General features: G+C 39.5%; 1 protein-coding gene across 1 annotated transcript in view; it reads right to left on the bottom strand.

The window, feature by feature from the left end:
* The window catches only part of arhgef39 (Rho guanine nucleotide exchange factor (GEF) 39), a gene marked incomplete at its 3' end in the record, with an annotated part of 38,959 nt that extends 25,084 nt beyond the window's left edge, over positions 1-13,875 (bottom strand). The window contains exons 1-2 of the mRNA XM_080747532.1: positions 13,857-13,875; positions 9,621-9,784 (exon numbers count right to left, since the gene is read on the bottom strand). Of these exons, the coding sequence (XP_080603658.1) occupies positions 9,621-9,782 (162 nt within the window). The 5' untranslated portion in view covers positions 9,783-9,784; positions 13,857-13,875. The remainder of the gene's footprint in view (positions 1-9,620; positions 9,785-13,856) is intronic.
* Between the last annotated feature and the right edge of the window lie 5,606 nt (positions 13,876-19,481).

Here is a 19,481-nt window from a genome sequence, read left to right as displayed (position 1 = left end):
TTGCAAGCCATTTTGGCAAAATCTTGGTCGGCGCTACCTACACGTTTGGCTGTGTAGCTCATGGCCACAAGACAAATAGGTATTATTAAAGGGGAGATATAATGGACTGAAGTCAAGTTTCCTTTCTTTTTGTGCTGAGTTTATTATTACTTTAACGATTATGTTATGCTTTAGCTATTAAAACATAGCAGATATACAAGCTCACAGCACAGCACCGAGTGCTGCGCTGCGAGCTTGTAGATCTGCTATTTTTGAGTCTTTGAATATTTTTGACCCGATTCTATAAATGTCTTCTATATCCTTCTTCTAAATCATATAATCAAACATCTAATTTCTTTTGGGTCTCTAACTGAAAAGCTCTGGACCCATTGCTGTACATCGTAGTCTTGAAATGTAAGGCTTAAAAGAAAAAGTTACTTTTGTTGAATAAACATTTGGCCTCTTATTTTTTTACCATTTTGGAACCGAACTAGGGAACCGTTAGGAACCGGGAACCAATAAGCAGAACCGGAACCCGACTCATAAAAAAGCATTAAAAAGCAACATTTTATTAAGACATGACAGTAATATGGGTGCAGAATGTAAATGTTTAATAAAGTTAATATCTCAGTAATTAAAAATATATTTAATAGAATAACCGAATTGTATTTTCAAAACGAATAGTGGTTTACACACCGTTTAGTCGGATAACCGAATACACGCACACATCCCTAAACAATGACCATATAGACGGGTTTCTTGTTTACAAACATTGAGGCCCCTTTTACATTAAAACGGGCTTCACTGTAAACGTAATGATTTATAGTCGTTTGTGGGGGGTCATTTAGACGAAAATGGCGTCTTCGGGGAATGAAACCGTAACAAAGTGAAACCCCCTTTGAAAGTGGAAAAGGTAAAAACGCTTTGTATCTCCCGCTTTCATCTAAATACCGTAAACGCAGCAAACCACTGAAAATGATAAGATGTGGGACGTCTTAGGGCTGTCACGATTAGGAATTTCTCCAGATGATTATTGTCATACAAATAATCGGCGATTGACGAATATATCGTCTTTTTTCCCCCCTTCATTTTATGCCACTATGATAAATAGCTTTGAGCTCATACTCATACTGTACCTTAATGAAGAGCAATTTAATTGCTTTTTAAACATCAGTTCAGTGGTGTAAACTGTAAAGTAACTATTAAGTACATTTATTTGCTAACGTTAGCCCTAAATACCGTAGCTATTTGAAAATAGCCGATCTACAAGCTCACAACAACGCGTCGCGGTGCGTTGTGAAAATAGCCGATCTACAAGCTCACAGCGCGTCACGGTGCGTTGTGATAATAGCCGATCTACAAGCTCACAACGCGTCGCGGTGCGTTGTGATAATAGCCGATCTACAAGCTCACAACGCGTCGCGGCGTTGTGAAAATAGCCGACCTACAAGCTCACAACGCGTCGCGGTGCGTTGTGAAAATAGCAGACAACTGCAAAAATAGCCGACGCTGAAAATAGCGACAGTAGCCTATAATGTTTATCATGACACGATCCAACATCTATAGCTCGTCGCCGTCTGTGTGTAATCATCATCATCCCCTCCATAAGCTGCAGTAAAGGCATTGACTCCAGTCCTCTGTGTTGAAACGAAACGTGAAGTGAACGCCTTTTTCTGTATCGTATCATAAGGAATAAATATAGTCCCGGGATGTGTATGGTACGTGTGTCTGTTCCGACCGTCTGGAACAAACTTTTTAAGCATTTTCAGCCAGCCAGCCAGTCTGCCTGTGCTGTGTTGTGTTGACTGACTGAGGAGGACTTCTTTGCTGGCTGCTATGAAGTAGAACGGAACTTGGGCAGTGCGGTCATGGCGACATGCGCCACCTAGCGACCTGGCATGCAAATTACCGCGTTTAGGGACAAATTGCGTTTTCATCTAAAGACCACATAAAAAATGAAAACTAAACGGCTCTTAGCCGTTTACAGTGAAGCCTGTTTTCATCTGAAAGGGGCCTCGACTAAATGCACGTCTGACTGTATCATGTAATCAATTCCGTCCAATCCCCAAACCTGTTGTTTTGGGGAGCGCTGGTTTCATTGGCTAATTTTGGTACCGACCCTGCGCACGCAGCTAGTTCTTATCAGTGTAACGTGGACCAGAAACCCATGATGGTAGAATTCCCATGATGGTAGAATTCCATTCAAAAATGTCATGACAAATGTTTTGCTACACCTCCTATCCTAGGGCATGGTATCAGGCTGCAAAACGTGAGCTTGTAGATTTTTTTTTTTTTTTGTAACGTCCGTTACACATTATAGTGGTTCCCAAACCTTTTAGCTTGTTACCCAAAAGAGAGATTTGACTTTCGCCCGGGACCCAAACTAGTGAAGACAGCAGATCTACAAGCTCACAAGGCGTCGCTTTGCGCAGCGTTGCGAGCTTGTAGATCGGCTATTTTCAATACTTCTTATGCATTCGTTTTCTAATTTATATTTTATGAAATTACGGAAAAAAAAAAAACTTTTTTGCTTTTTTGGGAATGTTTTTTGAAAATGTTTTGTAATAATAATCATAATAATAATAATAATTAAAAAACAAAATTTAGGAAACAAAAAACTAAGCAGCAAGAGCCGTCGCAGACTGCGTCCGCGTCTGAAGACGGGTCTTATGACCCGTCTCATGACGCGTCAGTGCTTAAATAGCGGTCAAGACGCAGCTTTGCGTCCAGGACGGAGCTCCCGCGGCTCAAGACGCGATTCTCGGTTTCAATCACTTCAATCACGACTTTGCGTCTTCTAGACGCGAAACCGCGGCTCAAGACGCGATTCTCGGTTTCAATCACGTCTTTTAACCTCAAAGACGCGGCTTGGACACTACAATCGCGTCTTTGATCCCAAAGACGAGGCTTGGAATCGCGTCTGGCTGGAACTCGGTGTGGCCGTAAAGGAGACATGTAACCCGCAAAGTCTGCTGTGTGCTGTCCTTGTATCTATTAGATACATTTTACTATTATTTATTGTCAATGGAACATGCTATATTCTACCATATTGTCGGCATTATAGTGTGTCATAACGTTTTTAGTGCGAAAATATATCTTTTCGTTTCTTTTTTTTTTAGCATTTAAAAAAAAAGGCAGGTTATATCTGCCTGGATTCATGGCACAGAGCAGAATGTTTAGCTCAGTCGCTAGAGCGGCCGCCCCGTTGACCGGAGGTTGCCGGTTCGATCCCCGCCTCAGTCACTCTTTATTTCTAAGCACTGTGAAACACGTTTTCTTGCGGCTCCAGACGCGAATCTCGTTTCAATCACGTCTTTGAGCCAAAAGACAGGGCTTGGACCGCGTCTTTGAGCCCAAAGACGGGGCTTGGACACTACAATCGCGTCTTTGGGGGCTTGGACCGCGTCTTTGAGCCCAAAGACGGGGCTTGGACACTACAATCGCGTCTTTGATCCCAAAGACGTGGCTTGGAGGCTACCGCGTCTGGCTGGAACTCGGAGCGGAGTCAAGTTCATTGAAAATAACGGGGCCGTATGTTTTGACGCGGCGCCTCCGTGCGGCCGATGTGTCTAGTGTGTGTTCCCCTTCAGACGTCTGCTGTCTGCTCTCCGTGAAAAAAAAAAAAAAAGGGTGTCTATTGTATGTATTTTTTGATGGAGAATTCAAATATTACCTTCTTTTTTGCATAGGACAACTCTAACCTGCATCAATTGGTATTTTATAATTGCCAATTGTACCCTATCCATCTAAAAAACAAATTGGATGTCTATTGTAGGTATTTTTTGATGGAGAATTCAAATATGACCTTCTTTTTTGCATAGGACAACTCTAACCTGCATCAATTGGTATTTTATAATTGTCAATTGTACCCTATCCATCTAAAAAAACAAATTGGATCTCTATTGTATGTATTTTTTGATGGAAAATTCAAATATTACCTTCTTTTTTAGATAGGACAACTCTAACCTGCATCAATTGGTATTTTATAATTGCCAATAGTACCCTATCAATCTAAAAAAAACAAATTGGATCTCTATTGTATGTATTTTTTGATGGAAAATTAAAATATTACCTTCTTTTTTTAGATAGGACAACTCTAACCTGCATCAATTGGTGCATCAACCTTCTATCTATCTATCTATCTATCTATCTATCTATTTATACTTCACCTTTAGTCAAGAAGAGAGTTCAGCCTCAGGAACTTGCACACCTGGAACTGTGTCATGACTGTGTCATGGAGCTAAGCAGAACTATGTTAAATACTCACAATGAGTCTGATGGACCAATCAGAGTGGTGGTGGGGGGAGGGATCAACAATAGACAGAAACTGGATAATGCTTTGTTAACTGTCCCACCTAAGTCCCTGCTAGTCTGAACAAATCACCTTCCCTCTCATAACACTACTACTACTACTACTACTACTACTACTACTACTACTACTACTACTACTACTACTACTACTACTACTACATTTATATAAAGCTGCTCTTGCATTTGAATTCAAGTCTGACACAAGTTAAGGTTAACTTAGGTAGTAGTTCATTTTGCTGGCTTTTGTGTGTGAGTGTGTAGGCCCACAAATTATTATAATTGTCTGTCATTAAGTGACTCAAAGGGAGACGTCTAATGGGTGTTTATTATTTTAATATTAACTGTGGGAAGATTATATATATTTTATTTTGCACTTACAGTGTTGTGATATTATTCCTGAAGGAAGAGGGGTATTTTCACAGCCCAGGCTTTGAACCTAAATGCTGTTTACATGCTCTATAAATATTTATTTCTATATAAAACTCAGTTGTGTGGAGTTATTGTGTGCCTTTTCTTGTAGCTAAATAGTCCATTTGTTCACTAGACATTAAGTCAAGGTTACTGTTTTGAGTTGAAGCCAAGTGTTTTATTACTTTGTGGTTTAACATTATTTAAAAGGCAAATTCATTGTTATGGTTACTTTAGAAGACTGCTTTTGCATTCATGAGTTAAAAAGAGAGCCAAGCTAATTCAAAGAGTTAAGTTAAAGGAACACAAAACGTGACTTAACTCACAGCTGCCATTGGACAGACAGTTATAACATACTCTTATCTTTCACAGAACAGACAATTATCATTTATTTTATCTATTTGAGACATGTAGCTGCTCTAGGGGAAATAGAGCATTAATTTGGGATCAGCCTATTCAATTGATAATGACCAATGGGTGCCAGTTTCTAAGTAGTTAAGCATATTACCATAACAATATATGTGGCCTAGACATGGATATTGCCCACTCAACTCGTAATCTACAGAAATGTCCACCACATCACACAGTATAAAACCTAGTAGAGAAATCTGCCTTCTCCTGTATTGTATTAGTGACATTCATTAATAAATAGTAAAATAACAGGACAGAGCAGAACAGGCCTCTGCTGTGTCTTTATTATGGGTGCATTCCAATGCAAATGGATACTCTGGAACAATCTGAAACAATGTATCTTTCCTGTGGCTGTTATAATGAACACAAACAGATCAGAACGTAATTTAACATTAACCAGTTACATTTATCATACAACAATGTAAGGGATGGATTCCTTTCTATTGTGTGAGTTACTTAAATGCTGATCAATATGTGAATCTGGCTCTTATCAGGTGGGTGTTTTCTCTCCCTGTCCTGTGCTGTCCTCAGTTAAACCAAGACAGTGCTGTTGTCACCAATGTGGAAAAAGCTTCAGCTCAATTTATTATCTGAAAGTAGACCAGAAAATACACACAGGAGAGAAACCATACGGCTGTGTCCAATGTGGGGAAAAGTTCAGTTTAATGGCTGCTCCGAAAGTGCACCAGAGATTTCACACCGAAGAAAAGCCTTACTGCTGTGAACACTGTGGCAAACGTTTCACTGTAAAATCTAGCCTCGTACAACACAAGAAGATTCACACTGGAGAGAGACCTTACTGCTGTCACCAATGTGGGAAAAGGTTCACTCTGAAGACGGCTCTGAAAAGACACCTGAAAATCCACACTGGTGAGAAGCCATATACTGCTGTGTCCAGTGTGCGAAAATGTTCAGTGATATGCATCATCTTCGGTGTGAAATCTCTGGTGCACTTTCGGACTATCTTTTCACCACATTGGACACAGCCGTATGGTTTCTCTCCTGTGTGAATTCGTTCATGTATTTTGAGATAAGACAATCGAATAAAGCTTTTCCCACACTGGTCACAGCAATAGGGCTTCTCTCTAGTGTGAATTCTCTGGTGTTCTTTTAAAATCCCCTTTTGAACAAATCTTTTCCCACACTGGTCACAACAATAAGGTTTCTCTCCAGTATGTGAACGCTTGTGATCTTTTAGCAAAATACTTCCCACATTGTTCACAGCTGAATGGCTTCTCTCCTGTGTGTATTTTCTGGTCTACTTTGAGATAATAAATTGAGCTGAAGCTTTTTCCACATTGGTGACAACAGCACTGTCTTGGTTTAACTGAGGACAGCACAGGACAGGGAGAGAAAACACCCACCTGATAAGAGCCAGATTCACATATTGATCAGCATTTAAGTAACTCACACAATAGAAAGGAATCCATCCCTTACATTGTTGTATGATAAATGTAACTGGTTAATGTTAAATTACGTTCTGATCTGTTTGTGTTCATTATAACAGCCACAGGAAAGATACATTGTTTCAGATTGTTCCAGAGTATCCATTTGCATTGGAATGCACCCATAATAAAGACACAGCAGAGGCCTGTTCTGCTCTGTCCTGTTATTTTACTATTTATTAATGAATGTCACTAATACAATACAGGAGAAGGCAGATTTCTCTACTAGGTTTTATACTGTGTGATGTGGTGGACATTTCTGTAGATTACGAGTTGAGTGGGCAATATCCATGTCTAGGCCACATATATTGTTATGGTAATATGCTTAACTACTTAGAAACTGGCACCCATTGGTCATTATCAATTGAATAGGCTGATCCCAAATTAATGCTCTATTTCCCCTAGAGCAGCTACATGTCTCAAATAGATAAAATAAATGATAATTGTCTGTTCTGTGAAAGATAAGAGTATGTTATAACTGTCTGTCCAATGGCAGCTGTGAGTTAAGTCACGTTTTGTGTTCCTTTAACTTAACTCTTTGAATTAGCTTGGCTCTCTTTTTAACTCATGAATGCAAAAGCAGTCTTCTAAAGTAACCATAACAATGAATTTGCCTTTTAAATAATGTTAAACCACAAAGTAATAAAACACTTGGCTTCAACTCAAAATAGTAACCTTGACTTAATGTCTAGTGAACAAATGGACTCTTTAGCTACAAGAAAAGGCACATAATAACTCCACACAACTGAGTTTTATATAGAAATAAATATTTATAGAGCATGTAAACAGCATTTAGGTTCAAAGCCTGGGCTGTGAAAATACCCCTCTTCCTTCAGGAATAATATCACAACACTGTAAGTGCAAAATAAAATATATATAATCTTCCCACAGTTAATATTAAAATAATAAACACCCATTAGACGTCTCCCTTTGAGTCACTTAATGACAGACAATTATAATAATTTGTGGGCCTACACACTCACACACAAAAGCCAGCAAAATGAACTACTACCTAAGTTAACCTTAACTTGTGTCAGACTTGAATTCAAATGCAAGAGCAGCTTTATATAAATGTAGTAGTAGTAGTAGTAGTAGTAGTAGTAGTAGTAGTAGTAGTAGTAGTAGTGTTATGAGAGGGAAGGTGATTTGTTCAGACTAGCAGGGACTTAGGTGGGACAGTTAAAGCATTATCCAGTTTCTGTCTATTGTTGATCCCTCCCCCCACCAACACTCTGATTGGTCCATCAGACTCATTGTGAGTATTTAACATAGTTCTGCTTAGCTCCATGACACAGTCATGACACAGTTCCAGGTGTGCAAGTTCCTGAGGCTGAACTCTCTTCTTGACTAAAGGTGAAGTATAAATAGATAGATAGATAGATAGATAGATAGATAGATAGATAGATAGATAGATAGATAGATAGATAGATAGATAGATAGATAGATAGATAGATAGATAGATAGATAGAAGGTTGATGCACCAATTGATGCAGGTTAGAGTTGTCCTATCTAAAAAAAGAAGGTAATATTTTAATTTTCCATCAAAAAATACATACAATAGAGATCCAATTTGTTTTTTTTAGATTGATAGGGTACTATTGGCAATTATAAAATACCAATTGATGCAGGTTAGAGTTGTCCTATCTAAAAAAGAAGGTAATATTTGAATTTTCCATCAAAAAATACATACAATAGAGATCCAATTTGTTTTTTTAGATGGATAGGGTACAATTGGCAATTATAAAATACCAATTGATGCAGGTTAGAGTTGTCCTATGCAAAAAAGAAGGTAATATTTGAATTCTCCATCAAAAAATACATACAATAGACACCCTTTTTTTTTTTTTTTTAACGGAGAGCAGACAGCAGACGTCTGAAGGGGAACACACACTAGACACATCGGCCGCACGGAGGCGCCGCGTCAAAACATACGGCCCCGTTATTTTCAATGAACTTGACTCCGCTCCGAGTTCCAGCCAGACGCGGTAGCCTCCAAGCCACGTCTTTGGGATCAAAGACGCGATTGTAGTGTCCAAGCCCCGTCTTTGGGCTCAAAGACGCGGTCCAAGCCCCCAAAGACGCGATTGTAGTGTCCAAGCCCCGTCTTTGGGCTCAAAGACGCGGTCCAAGCCCCCAAAGACGCGATTGTAGTGTCCAAGCCCCGTCTTTGGGCTCAAAGATGCGGTCCAAGCCCTGTCTTTTGGCTCAAAGACGTGATTGAAACGAGATTCGCGTCTGGAGCCGCAAGAAAACGTGTTTCACAGTGCTTAGAAATAAAGAGTGACTGAGGCGGGGATCGAACCGGCAACCTCCGGTCAACGGGGCGGCCGCTCTAGCGACTGAGCTAAACGTTCTGCTCTGTGCCATGAATCCAGGCAGATATAACCTGCCTTTTTTTTTTAAATGCTAAAAAAAAAAAGAAACGAAAATATATATTTTCGCACTAAAAACGTTATGACACACTATAATGCCGACAATATGGTAGAATATAGCATGTTCCATTGACAATAAATAATAGTAAAATGTATCTAATAGATACAAGGACAGCACACAGCAGACTTTGCGGGTTACATGTCTCCTTTACGGCCACACCGAGTTCCAGCCAGACGCGATTCCAAGCCTCGTCTTTGGGATCAAAGACGCGATTGTAGTGTCCAAGCCGCGTCTTTGAGGTTAAAAGACGTGATTGAAACCGAGAAACGCGTCTTGAGCCGCGGTTTCGCGTCTAGAAGACGCAAAGACGTGATTGAAGTGATTGAAACCGAGAATCGCGTCTTGAGCCGCGGGAGCTCCGTCCTGGACGCAAAGCTGCGTCTTGACCGCTATTTAAGCACGGACGCGGCATCAGACGGGTCATAAGACGCGTCTTCAGACGTGGACGCAGAGAGTCAGCGGCTGTCTCTCAAACTAAGAGACCCATAAAAATGCTTGGGAATCAGTGCATTAGGCTGCAATCACAAAATGTGGTTTCCAGGACCCTTTTTTGATGAAATCCACACCTTTTCCAGGACAGGGGAAATAACAACATACCATGTTGACCTGTATCTCTGCTCTGACTGGACGTACCGTGTTGACCAGTGTCAGCTGTTCGCAGTATCTCTGTTCTGATTGGACGAGCTCCCGTGCAGTGCGGCTGCGTTTCCTCTCCCAGCGTTCTCTCTGCTCCTGCAGGATGTCACTTTGCTGCCCCCCTGTGGAGCCCCACGGAACTGATGGACAGAATGTCATGGCTGCACAGAGAGAGGGAGAGCGAGAGAGATGGAGCGGTAGACGTCAATATATATGATGTTTTCTCAGTCAATGAAGCCACATTAACCCATTAGGGCGGAAACGCATTATTTAATGCTTTAACTATTAAAAAATAGCAGATCTACAAGCTCACAGCGCAGCACCGAGTGCCACGCTTGTAGATCTGCTATTTTTGAAAGATCATGAACATTACAGGGATATTCCACTTTCAACAGGGAAACACCTTATGGGCTTTTCTCCACATACACACGCATTGTAACCTCTGGGTGTGTATGGGGCCTGGTAACATTTACATCAAATATCTAAATATTGAATCAAGCAAATTAAAAACTCTTCAGGGTGTTCCCAAAAGCCTGATTAGATGATAAAATTACCAAAAAGTTTTTTTGAAAGTGAAATATACCTTTAAGTGCAAGTCTTTTTTGACCTGATTCTATAAATTCTTCTAAATCCTTCTAAGGTTTTTGATAAACGCACGTTCCTACGTCGGTAGTTCTCAAACCTTTTTTGTGTCAAGGACCCCTAGAATTAATGTTACCGACCCCCGTCTCAAAATATTGAGACAGGGGTCAAATATTAAGAATGTTCACTTTTGAAAAAGATATATTCAAAGATTTGCACACATTTTCATGACATTTCAAAAATAGCAGATCTACAAGCTCGCAGTGCAGCACAGAGTGCCATGCTGTGAGCTTGTATAGCTTCTATTTTTCAATAGCTAAAAAATAAAAGGTTAGATTGAAATTTTAAGGCGAGTCCATCCAGCCTGGAGTGCAGGTTGTATTCCAAACCATCTTCAAAGTGCCCTTGAGCAAGACTCATAACCCCTGACTAGAAGTTGACCACTGTTCATCACTAATGCCTGCTTGAGGCTGCTTCTAAACTCATTTCTGCCAAGGACCCCCAAATTGATAGAGTAGATACAGTATGTGGCTGTGTGGACCCCCATCTGAGAACGTTTAGTACCAGGGAGAACATCCCACCACCTGAAGAGAATTTTTAAATTAAAAATCATTCAATATTTTTTCCAAAACAGCAGAAGAATGCAGAGAATAGGATCGTAGAATGCAGAGAGACAGCCTAGCGTCTCAGTAAACTATAGGATCGTAGAATGCAGAGAGACAGCGTAGTGTCTCAGTAAACTATAGGATCATAGAATGCAGAGAGACAGCGTAGTGTCTCAGTAAACTATAGGATCATAGAATGCAGAGAGACAGCGTAGTGTCTCAGTAAACTATAGGATCATAGAATGCAGAGAGACAGCGTAGTGTCTCAGTAAACTATAGGATCATAGAATGCAGAGAGACAGCGTAGCGTCTCAGTAAACTATAGGATCATAGAATGCAGAGAGACAGCGTAGTGGCTCAGTAAACTATAGGATCATAGAATGCAGAGAGACAGCGTAGTGGCTCAGTAAACTATAGGATCGTAGAATGCAGAGAGACAGCGTAGTGTCTCAGTAAACTATAGGATCGTAGAATGCAGAGAGACAGCGTAGCGTCTCAATAAACTGTAGGATCGTAGAATGCAGAGAGACAGCGTAGTGTCTCAGTAAACTATAGGATCGTAGAATGCAGAGAGACAGCGTAGCGTCTCAGTAAACTATAGGATCGTAGAATGCAGAGAGACAGCGTAGTGTCTCAGTAAACTATAGGATCATAGAATGCAGAGAGACAGCGTAGTGTCTCAGTAAACTATAGGATCGTAGAATGCAGAGAGACAGCGTACCGTCTCAGTAAACTATAGGATCGTAGAATGCAGAGAGACAGCGTAGTGTCTCAGTAAACTATAGGATCGTAGAATGCAGAGAGACAGCGTAGTGTCTCAGTAAACTATAGGATCGTAGAATGCAGAGAGACAGCGTACCGTCTCAGTAAACTATAGGATCATAGAATGCAGAGAGACAGCGTAGTGTCTCAGTAAACTATAGGATCGTAGAATGCAGAGAGACAGCGTAGCGGCTCAGTAAACTATAGGATCATAGAATGCAGAGAGACAGCGTAGTGGCTCAGTAAACTATAGGATCGTAGAATGCAGAGAGACAGCGTAGTGTCTCAGTAAACTATAGGAACATAGAATGCAGAGAGAGAGCGTAGTGTCTCAGTAAACTATAGGATCATAGAATGCAGAGAGACAGCGTAGTGTCTCAGTAAACTATAGGATCGTAGAATGCAGAGAGACAGCGTAGTGTCTCAGTAAACTATAGGAACATAGAATGCAGAGAGACAGCGTAGTGTCTCAGTAAACTATAGGATCATAGAATGCAGAGAGACAGCGTAGTGTCTCAGTAAACTATAGGATCATAGAATGCAGAGAGACAGCGTAGCGTCTCAGTAAACTATAGGATCATAGAATGCAGAGACAGCGTAGCGTCTCAGTAAACTATAGGATCATAGAATGCAGAGAGACAGAGTAGTGTCTCAGTAAACTATAGGATCATAGAATGCAGAGACAGCGTAGCGTCTCAGTAAACTATAGGATCATAGAATGCAGAGAGACAGTGTAGTGTCTCAGTAAACTATAGGATCATAGAATGCAGAGAGACAGCGTAGTGTCTCAGTAAACTATAGGATCATAGAATGCAGAGAGACAGCGTAGCGTCTCAGTAAACTATAGGATCATAGAATGCAGAGAGACAGCGTAGCGTCTCAGTAAACTATAGGATCATAGAATGCAGAGAGACAGTGTAGTGTCTCAGTAAACTATAGGATCATAGAATGCAGAGAGACAGCGTAGCGTCTCAGTAAACTATAGGATCGTAGAATGCAGAGACAGTGTAGCGTCTCAGTAAACTATAGGATCGTAGAATGCAGAGACAGTGTAGCGTCTCAGTAAACTATAGGATCGTAGAATGCAGAGACAGTGTAGCGTCTCAGTAAACTATAGGATCGTAGAATGCAGAGAGACAGTGTAGCGTCTCAGTAAACTATAGGATCATAGAATGCAGAGAGACAGTGTAGTGTGTCAGTAAACTAGGATCACTGTAAACAATGGACCTAACATCAGTCTAAACAATATAGTATCTACATTTTAACAAGCCAAAAGATATTGTGTACTTGATTAGCTTGTAAATAAACATATTGTCATTATAAGTCTACTCTTATATTGTACTTTTCACAACTTAAGTTACTTTGCAGATTTAAATTATTTACCAAAGAAACCATTCAACCACTTTTATACTTGAGCTGTTCGAAAATAGCTCTACTTAGAGTACCAAAAGTAAAAGTACAAAATGTTTGAAAATAGCAGATCTATAAAAGCTCACAGCACGTCGCGACACGTTGTGAGCTTGTAGATAGATAGGAAATATCTTAGGTATAAAATAGGGCTAAAGTTGATTCATTTGTTTTATAATATAATCATTTATATCTGCAAAGTAACTAGTAACAAAAGTGTTCAAATAATTGTTGGGGAGTCAAATATTTTACTCCCCAACAAATATTTTACTATTATAAATATTTGGATCCGAGATGTAGAGGAGTAGAGGTAAAAGTATTGGAAATACTCAAGTAAAGTGCTAATAATAATAATTACCAGCTTGTGTACTTTTACTTCATTTATTTAAGATATTTAGTTACTAGTTACTTTGAAGATATACATGATAATATAAAACATACATTAATCACTTTAGCCCTATTTTCAAACATCTTGTACTTTTACTTTAAAGTACAGTTTGATGCCAAGTATGTTCATACTTTTACAAACTTACATTTTGAATTCTGACTTTTACTTATAACAGAGAGTATTTTCTATATTACAGTATTAATACGTTTTACTTAAGTAAAACATAGGAGTACTTTTTTCCCACCACTGATAATAAGAATAAGATACTTTAAATGTAATAAATAACAGTAGTTACCAGCTTGTGTCAACACAATGTATCCATTCTTCAGACGTTTGAGATACAAACGTTGTTTTCTAAGCGTGTTTAAAAGTAGGCCTACTCTAGGATCACCGGATACTTTGATTACTTTACTCCACCTCATGTCAACACAGAGCGGTGTAATTATAACATTTAAAGCGTAAATAAAACATAAATTCATCCAAACCAACCTGCTGTTGTTTTTCTGCTTCGCGGGTCTTTCTCTCTCACTTCCTGACTTCCGGGTAGAGGTGGGAAGTTCGCGAACGAATCGAGTCTTTTGAACGGCTCTTTGAAATGAACGATATGATTCGGTTCACAGTAGGGAGCCGTTCCTTTCTAATGAACAGTGGTACTGGGAAAAGTACTCAATTTCAATACTTAAAGGAGTAGGTCACCCCCAAAATGTATTTTTTTTCCTATTGATTACTCATGCCATGGAGACTTGAGTTCAATAATATTTTTATTTATTTGTTGCATTCCTAAGACTTGTAATTATTGTAATTTGATTACAATAAAAGTAGCCTACCCCCATTGATTCCGGATGGGGACCCAAATGTATTCGGGTCCCCATCCGTAATCAATGGGGGTATATTTACAATAGTCAATGTTTTGTCTTAGGAGTGTGACAAATACAAAAAAATATTATTGAACTCCAGTCTCCATGGCATGAGTAATCAATAGAAAAAAATACATTTTGGGGGTGAACTACTCCTTTAAAGGAGGTCTGTCACTTTAAGAATCATCTTAAAAAAAAAAAAGTTTAATATTTTTATGATGTCATTGTGGGGATGCGCAATTGTAACCCAATCAAATTAATTGTCTGTATAGCCTGTCAGAGCCTTCTACCTACGGAGAGTTGCGTCACTCCCGTTCACTTCATGGGGCCAGGTCTTCTACGCACACATCTATTGGCGTATAGTGACAAACGGCGAACCGGAAGTTTACAAAATGCATTGAAGTCTATGAGGTGTAAAGTGACAATGAACCACGTGACCAGCGCTGTTTCTGACCCCGCAGTGGCAGAACTCTCTGATTAGACGACCCTGGCCTGACTGTATGACTACTTACTGTAGACTACTGGTCAGCTGTTGTTGGGCAGATTACACTGAGACAGTTTCAGACTGTTTCAGGATCCACAGTGGAGAGAGACCACATGACCCAGACCTACTGTATCAGCTACTATTATAATTTCGGGGCTGACAGCGGACCTTTAAGTAAAAATATCAATACTGCAATCAAGTAGAAGTTTGGAATGTAATGTACTTGAGTAAAAGTAAAAAAGTATTGGTATCAAAATGTACTTAAAGTACCAATATTAGAAGAACGCACACATTATGCAGAATGTCCTGTTTCAAAGGTTTTCCAATGAGTAAAATGTAAAATCATTTGAAAATAGCGGATCTACAAGCTCGTTGCGACGCATTGTGAGCGCATTGTGAGCTTGTAGGCCTATATAGGGTTGAATTTATTTGTAATTATAATCAGAATCTACAAACTAGTAGAATGAGCCAGTCTTTTGAACGGCTCTTTGAAAGGAAGGAATAGATCCCAGAGATCCGGCTCACTTCAAATAGCCATAAATCCCATGCTGCTTGAACAACGCCACGTGATTGGTCGTGAAGACCGGCCAATCACAGCGCGACCGGTTCCCTCCGGGATATGGGATCTGTCTCACACACACACACACGCACGCACGCACGCACGCACGCACGCACGCACACACACACACACACACACACACACACACACACACACACACACACACACACACACACACACACACACTCACACACACAGACAGACACAGAAAAAGTACTCAAGTAAAAGTAGCAATACGGCAGTAGGTCTACTATTCAAAATGTAGCCTACTTGAGTAAAAGGGTGAAAGTATTGGCATCAAAATATACTTAAAGTAGCAAAAATAAAAACAAAATGTTTGAAAATAGCAGATCTACAAGCTCACAAATGACCTATGTATAGCTACAATTGGGCTAAAATGGTTTGTATGTTTTATAATGTTATAATTTAGGCCTATTATAGCCTATCTGCAAATAAATAACTAAAGTGTTCAAATAATTAATAGGCTACCTCAAAATTGTACTTAAGAACAGTAGCCTACTTAAGTAAATGTACTTAGTTACTTTACACACACTGTGTGTAAAATCATTTAGACACTACAGACTAAAACAATAATTTAGAGACTGATAACAGTGCTGTAAAAAGAGTATAAGAAGCTATATGAAATCTATGAAAAACATTATTTTACTACAATATACATTGGGGGACCTGCTTCATATCTCTCTCATACAATGTAGTGGGGGTCCCTGCTTCATCCCATTCCCTCTCCCATCTATACAATATGTAGTGGGGGTCCCTACTTCATCTCTCATCTACAATACTAGAGGTTTGTGCCTGCTTCACCCGGTTTATAGTAAGTGAAACTTGACCAACCATTAATTTATTGTTCAGGAATACATTCATCCTATAGTATTAGACAAGGAATATTCAAGACCACATCTTTTCGGGAAGTAGTGCAGCTGAACACCAGCCATGCACAGAGCCTTGTGCCTTGCCATTTTTATGGCACCCTAACTAATTAATATCTATTCATGAGTTGCAGTTATAGGTGCCGGTAACACACAGCTGGATATTTCTGAAGCTAGACATTTCTTTGTGCGTTTGGGGCTTGCAGCCACACAAAGCTGGATATTTGGGCCACAAAACTGGCTGGATATTTTTGAAACCAGATAAATAAGTGAAGACATTGAAAAATATCCGATTCACTAGACTAGATCCATGTAGACATGGAACCCGGATATCTCTGAAGACTTTACTGTGTGTGCTTGTCCCCCTAGTGGAGGTCTGGGGACTTATTTTAGATATCTTTGTCGTGTGGACCTAGATATTTTTCTATGTGGATATCTGCAAAAACTGGGATATATCATTATAACAGAATCACTGTTAAACACAAGTGACACATCACATTTTCTGATAAGTGATAACCTCTTTAAATTCAGCTGAAAAGGCTTGTGTGCATTTGCTACTTTAGTTTTAATCAGTTCACACGCACAAACTGTTGTACGGAATTGCTTAGAAAATGTCTTAAAAAAATGACGTGAGTCAATGTGATCTAAGGTCTCAGATGATGTCATTTGCAGGCGCTGCATATTCCCAGCTCCATATCTTGCTTGGTTCCTTATCCCGTATGCCTAACCTTAATATTCATCTTTATTACTAGATTCGGATGGTACCATATATGCATATTACCATATATGAGCATTGCAGTCGATCTGTGGCTCTGAACAACCAAATCTCCATTTATGCCTATGGGCATATCAGTTATTTATGGTTATGTCTGAGTCATGGTGACATGCCTAATGTATTGACGTTCAGGGTATATGAATTGCTCGTGGAACAGTGCAGCGAACCATTAAAAGCTGTCCCTGCTGCCTCACATCAGATGGTTTCAAAGTACATCTGCAGGCTATTACCTTTCCAGAAGCTATATGCTAATCAGTCTTGCCAGATTCTGTGAGAGAACTAGGTCTATGAAAGCAAGCCCAAAAGAAGTGACTAGCTAGCAGCTAGAAGCACTTTAAACCTATGTATACATTGGGTATTTGAGTAGTCGTCTGGTATGGCAGGTCCAGCCCAAAAATCTCTTCAGATCAGGGGTATACTACACTAATAAATTAATAATAGGGATGTGCGATATATTGGTCATCATATCGATATTGGCTGATATCGGCCTTAAAATCCAATATCGGTATCGAACCGATATCAAAATAATATATCGGTTTTAGCAGATATTTTATTTTATAATAATAATTTATAATTTATTATTTATTTAATTTATAATAATTTGGTTGAAAATGTTAAAACAAAAAGCCTGTAAATCCCTTTTTTGATGATGAAAGCTGCAGATTCTGGGGGACGCTTTCAAAAGGGTCAACAAGTTGGATTTTTTTCAAAATAAAAATACTATATTCAAGCTGTTTATCGGCCATCGCGGCAATGTATTAGATCGAATATTGATATTGTCTAGATATTTGATATCGCACATCCTAATTAATAATGAATGTCTAGGTCCTTAACATGAACATGTTTGAGAACAACTTGTTTAAACAATTAAAATAATAAGAAAAAAAAAACACAAATATCACTTTAGAAACAAGCACTCCTCTGCCTACAGTTTAAACAAAACAAGTCAATCACAAAGGATTTTATTTTCTTTCATTTCTTTTATGGCACCATCCTCTTCTGTTTGATGTTCAGATGGAGGGAGAGTAGCCTATAACTGAACCACAATGAAGGTTTGAGTGCTTGAACACAGACTCCAGTGATTACAGCTTTTCATTATTTTAGACCAGGGGTCTTCAACGCTTTCAGGCCAAGGACCCTTTAGTTGAGAGAAAGATGAAGCAAGGACCCCCACCCCGCAACCTTTTCATAGATTCCATATAGTTTCATCATTTGACAGCACAATCGTCATAGTATTTTGGATTCATGTCAATTTGTGTTTTCAGATATTTAACCACTCGAACCATCAATACTTAATAATTTCACTCTGTAGTTGGTCTGCTCTTTTTCCCCTCTACAAAATCTCTTTGCCGAAAATAGCAGATCTACAAGCTCACAACGCTTCGCGCTGTGAGGCGTTGTGAGCTTGTAGATTGGCTAAGTTCTCAGAATATGGACGCTAGGGTTCAAGTGATTCATATAAAAAAAGGAGAAAAAAAAGGTTTCTATCACGCAAAGATTTGGAGTACTCCCTGCAGTGACTCTGAGTACCCCCTAGGGGTCCCGGACCCCCTGTTGAAGACCCTTGATTTAGACACCTTCAAACTGGTGTCTCTATTTTGAACTGGTGAAAATGTTCAAAACATTTCAGAAATAGTGAAGATAGTGTCACGTCACATCACAAAGGGTTGTGTGCTTGCATACTATTTCTTCCTATGTGTGATGCATACAATTAAAGCGCAAAGGTGCTGTACCATAAGTGATATTTTGTTCAAATAATTGTTAAATAATGTAATAATAGAGTGTTTCTTCAGTTACAGGGATTTCTCCCGCTCTTTCAGAAAATACATTTTAGGGTTGGGATACCAAATATGATCCAATCAATGCACATCGCTGGAAATAAAATAAATAAAACTGTTTCTGAAGCCAGCCAGTAGTAAAAAGCACATTATATGCAACACATACGATATATGTTTTTCTGTCAAATGACTCTTACAGTAAATGTATAATTTTACTCCACAATGGCACAGCATTGCTCTCTTGGCACGGAAGGATTGCTTTCCTGGATGTGTGTTAATGTTGTGTTAACATTTAGGATATTAATGTGTGAATCATGTCTTCTTTGGAAAATGTAACTCTACAGTGCCTGGTAATTTGCTTCACTTACAATGTTACTCACATGTGGTGTTTGGCTGAACTTTGAATTGGATTCAAACAATCAAAAGCATTTCATTCTAGCCAGTGAGAGGTGACTTCAGTGGGAAAGTCTTTGCTGCCCTCTAGACACAAGACATCGGTATGACACCTGTAATATCCTGTCCTTGGCTTGGAAGGTTGCAGTCAGTCAAATCCTGACAACAACACTGGTGGGGGGGGGGGGGGGGGGGGGGAGGGCGCAAAGGGGCTATTCTTTTATAATGGCCACACAGTTTTAGCCCAGTCGTTTAATTTATATATGTCGCCTCAGGTGGATACCATTCAGTCAACTATTTAAAAAGCACACAGTGTGAAATGTGAGTTTTTCATTAACACCTTCTAAGCCTGGCCGTACTCCCTCGGACTTCCTACTGGGT

The sequence above is a fragment of the Nannobrachium achirus genome, assembly GCF_963921795.1.
Source record: "Nannobrachium achirus genome assembly, chromosome: 18".
In the NCBI taxonomy this organism is placed as follows: domain Eukaryota; kingdom Metazoa; phylum Chordata; class Actinopteri; order Myctophiformes; family Myctophidae; genus Nannobrachium; species Nannobrachium achirus.
The sequence above is the reverse complement of the archived record's forward strand: the minus strand, read 5'-3'. Positions and strand labels throughout refer to the sequence as shown.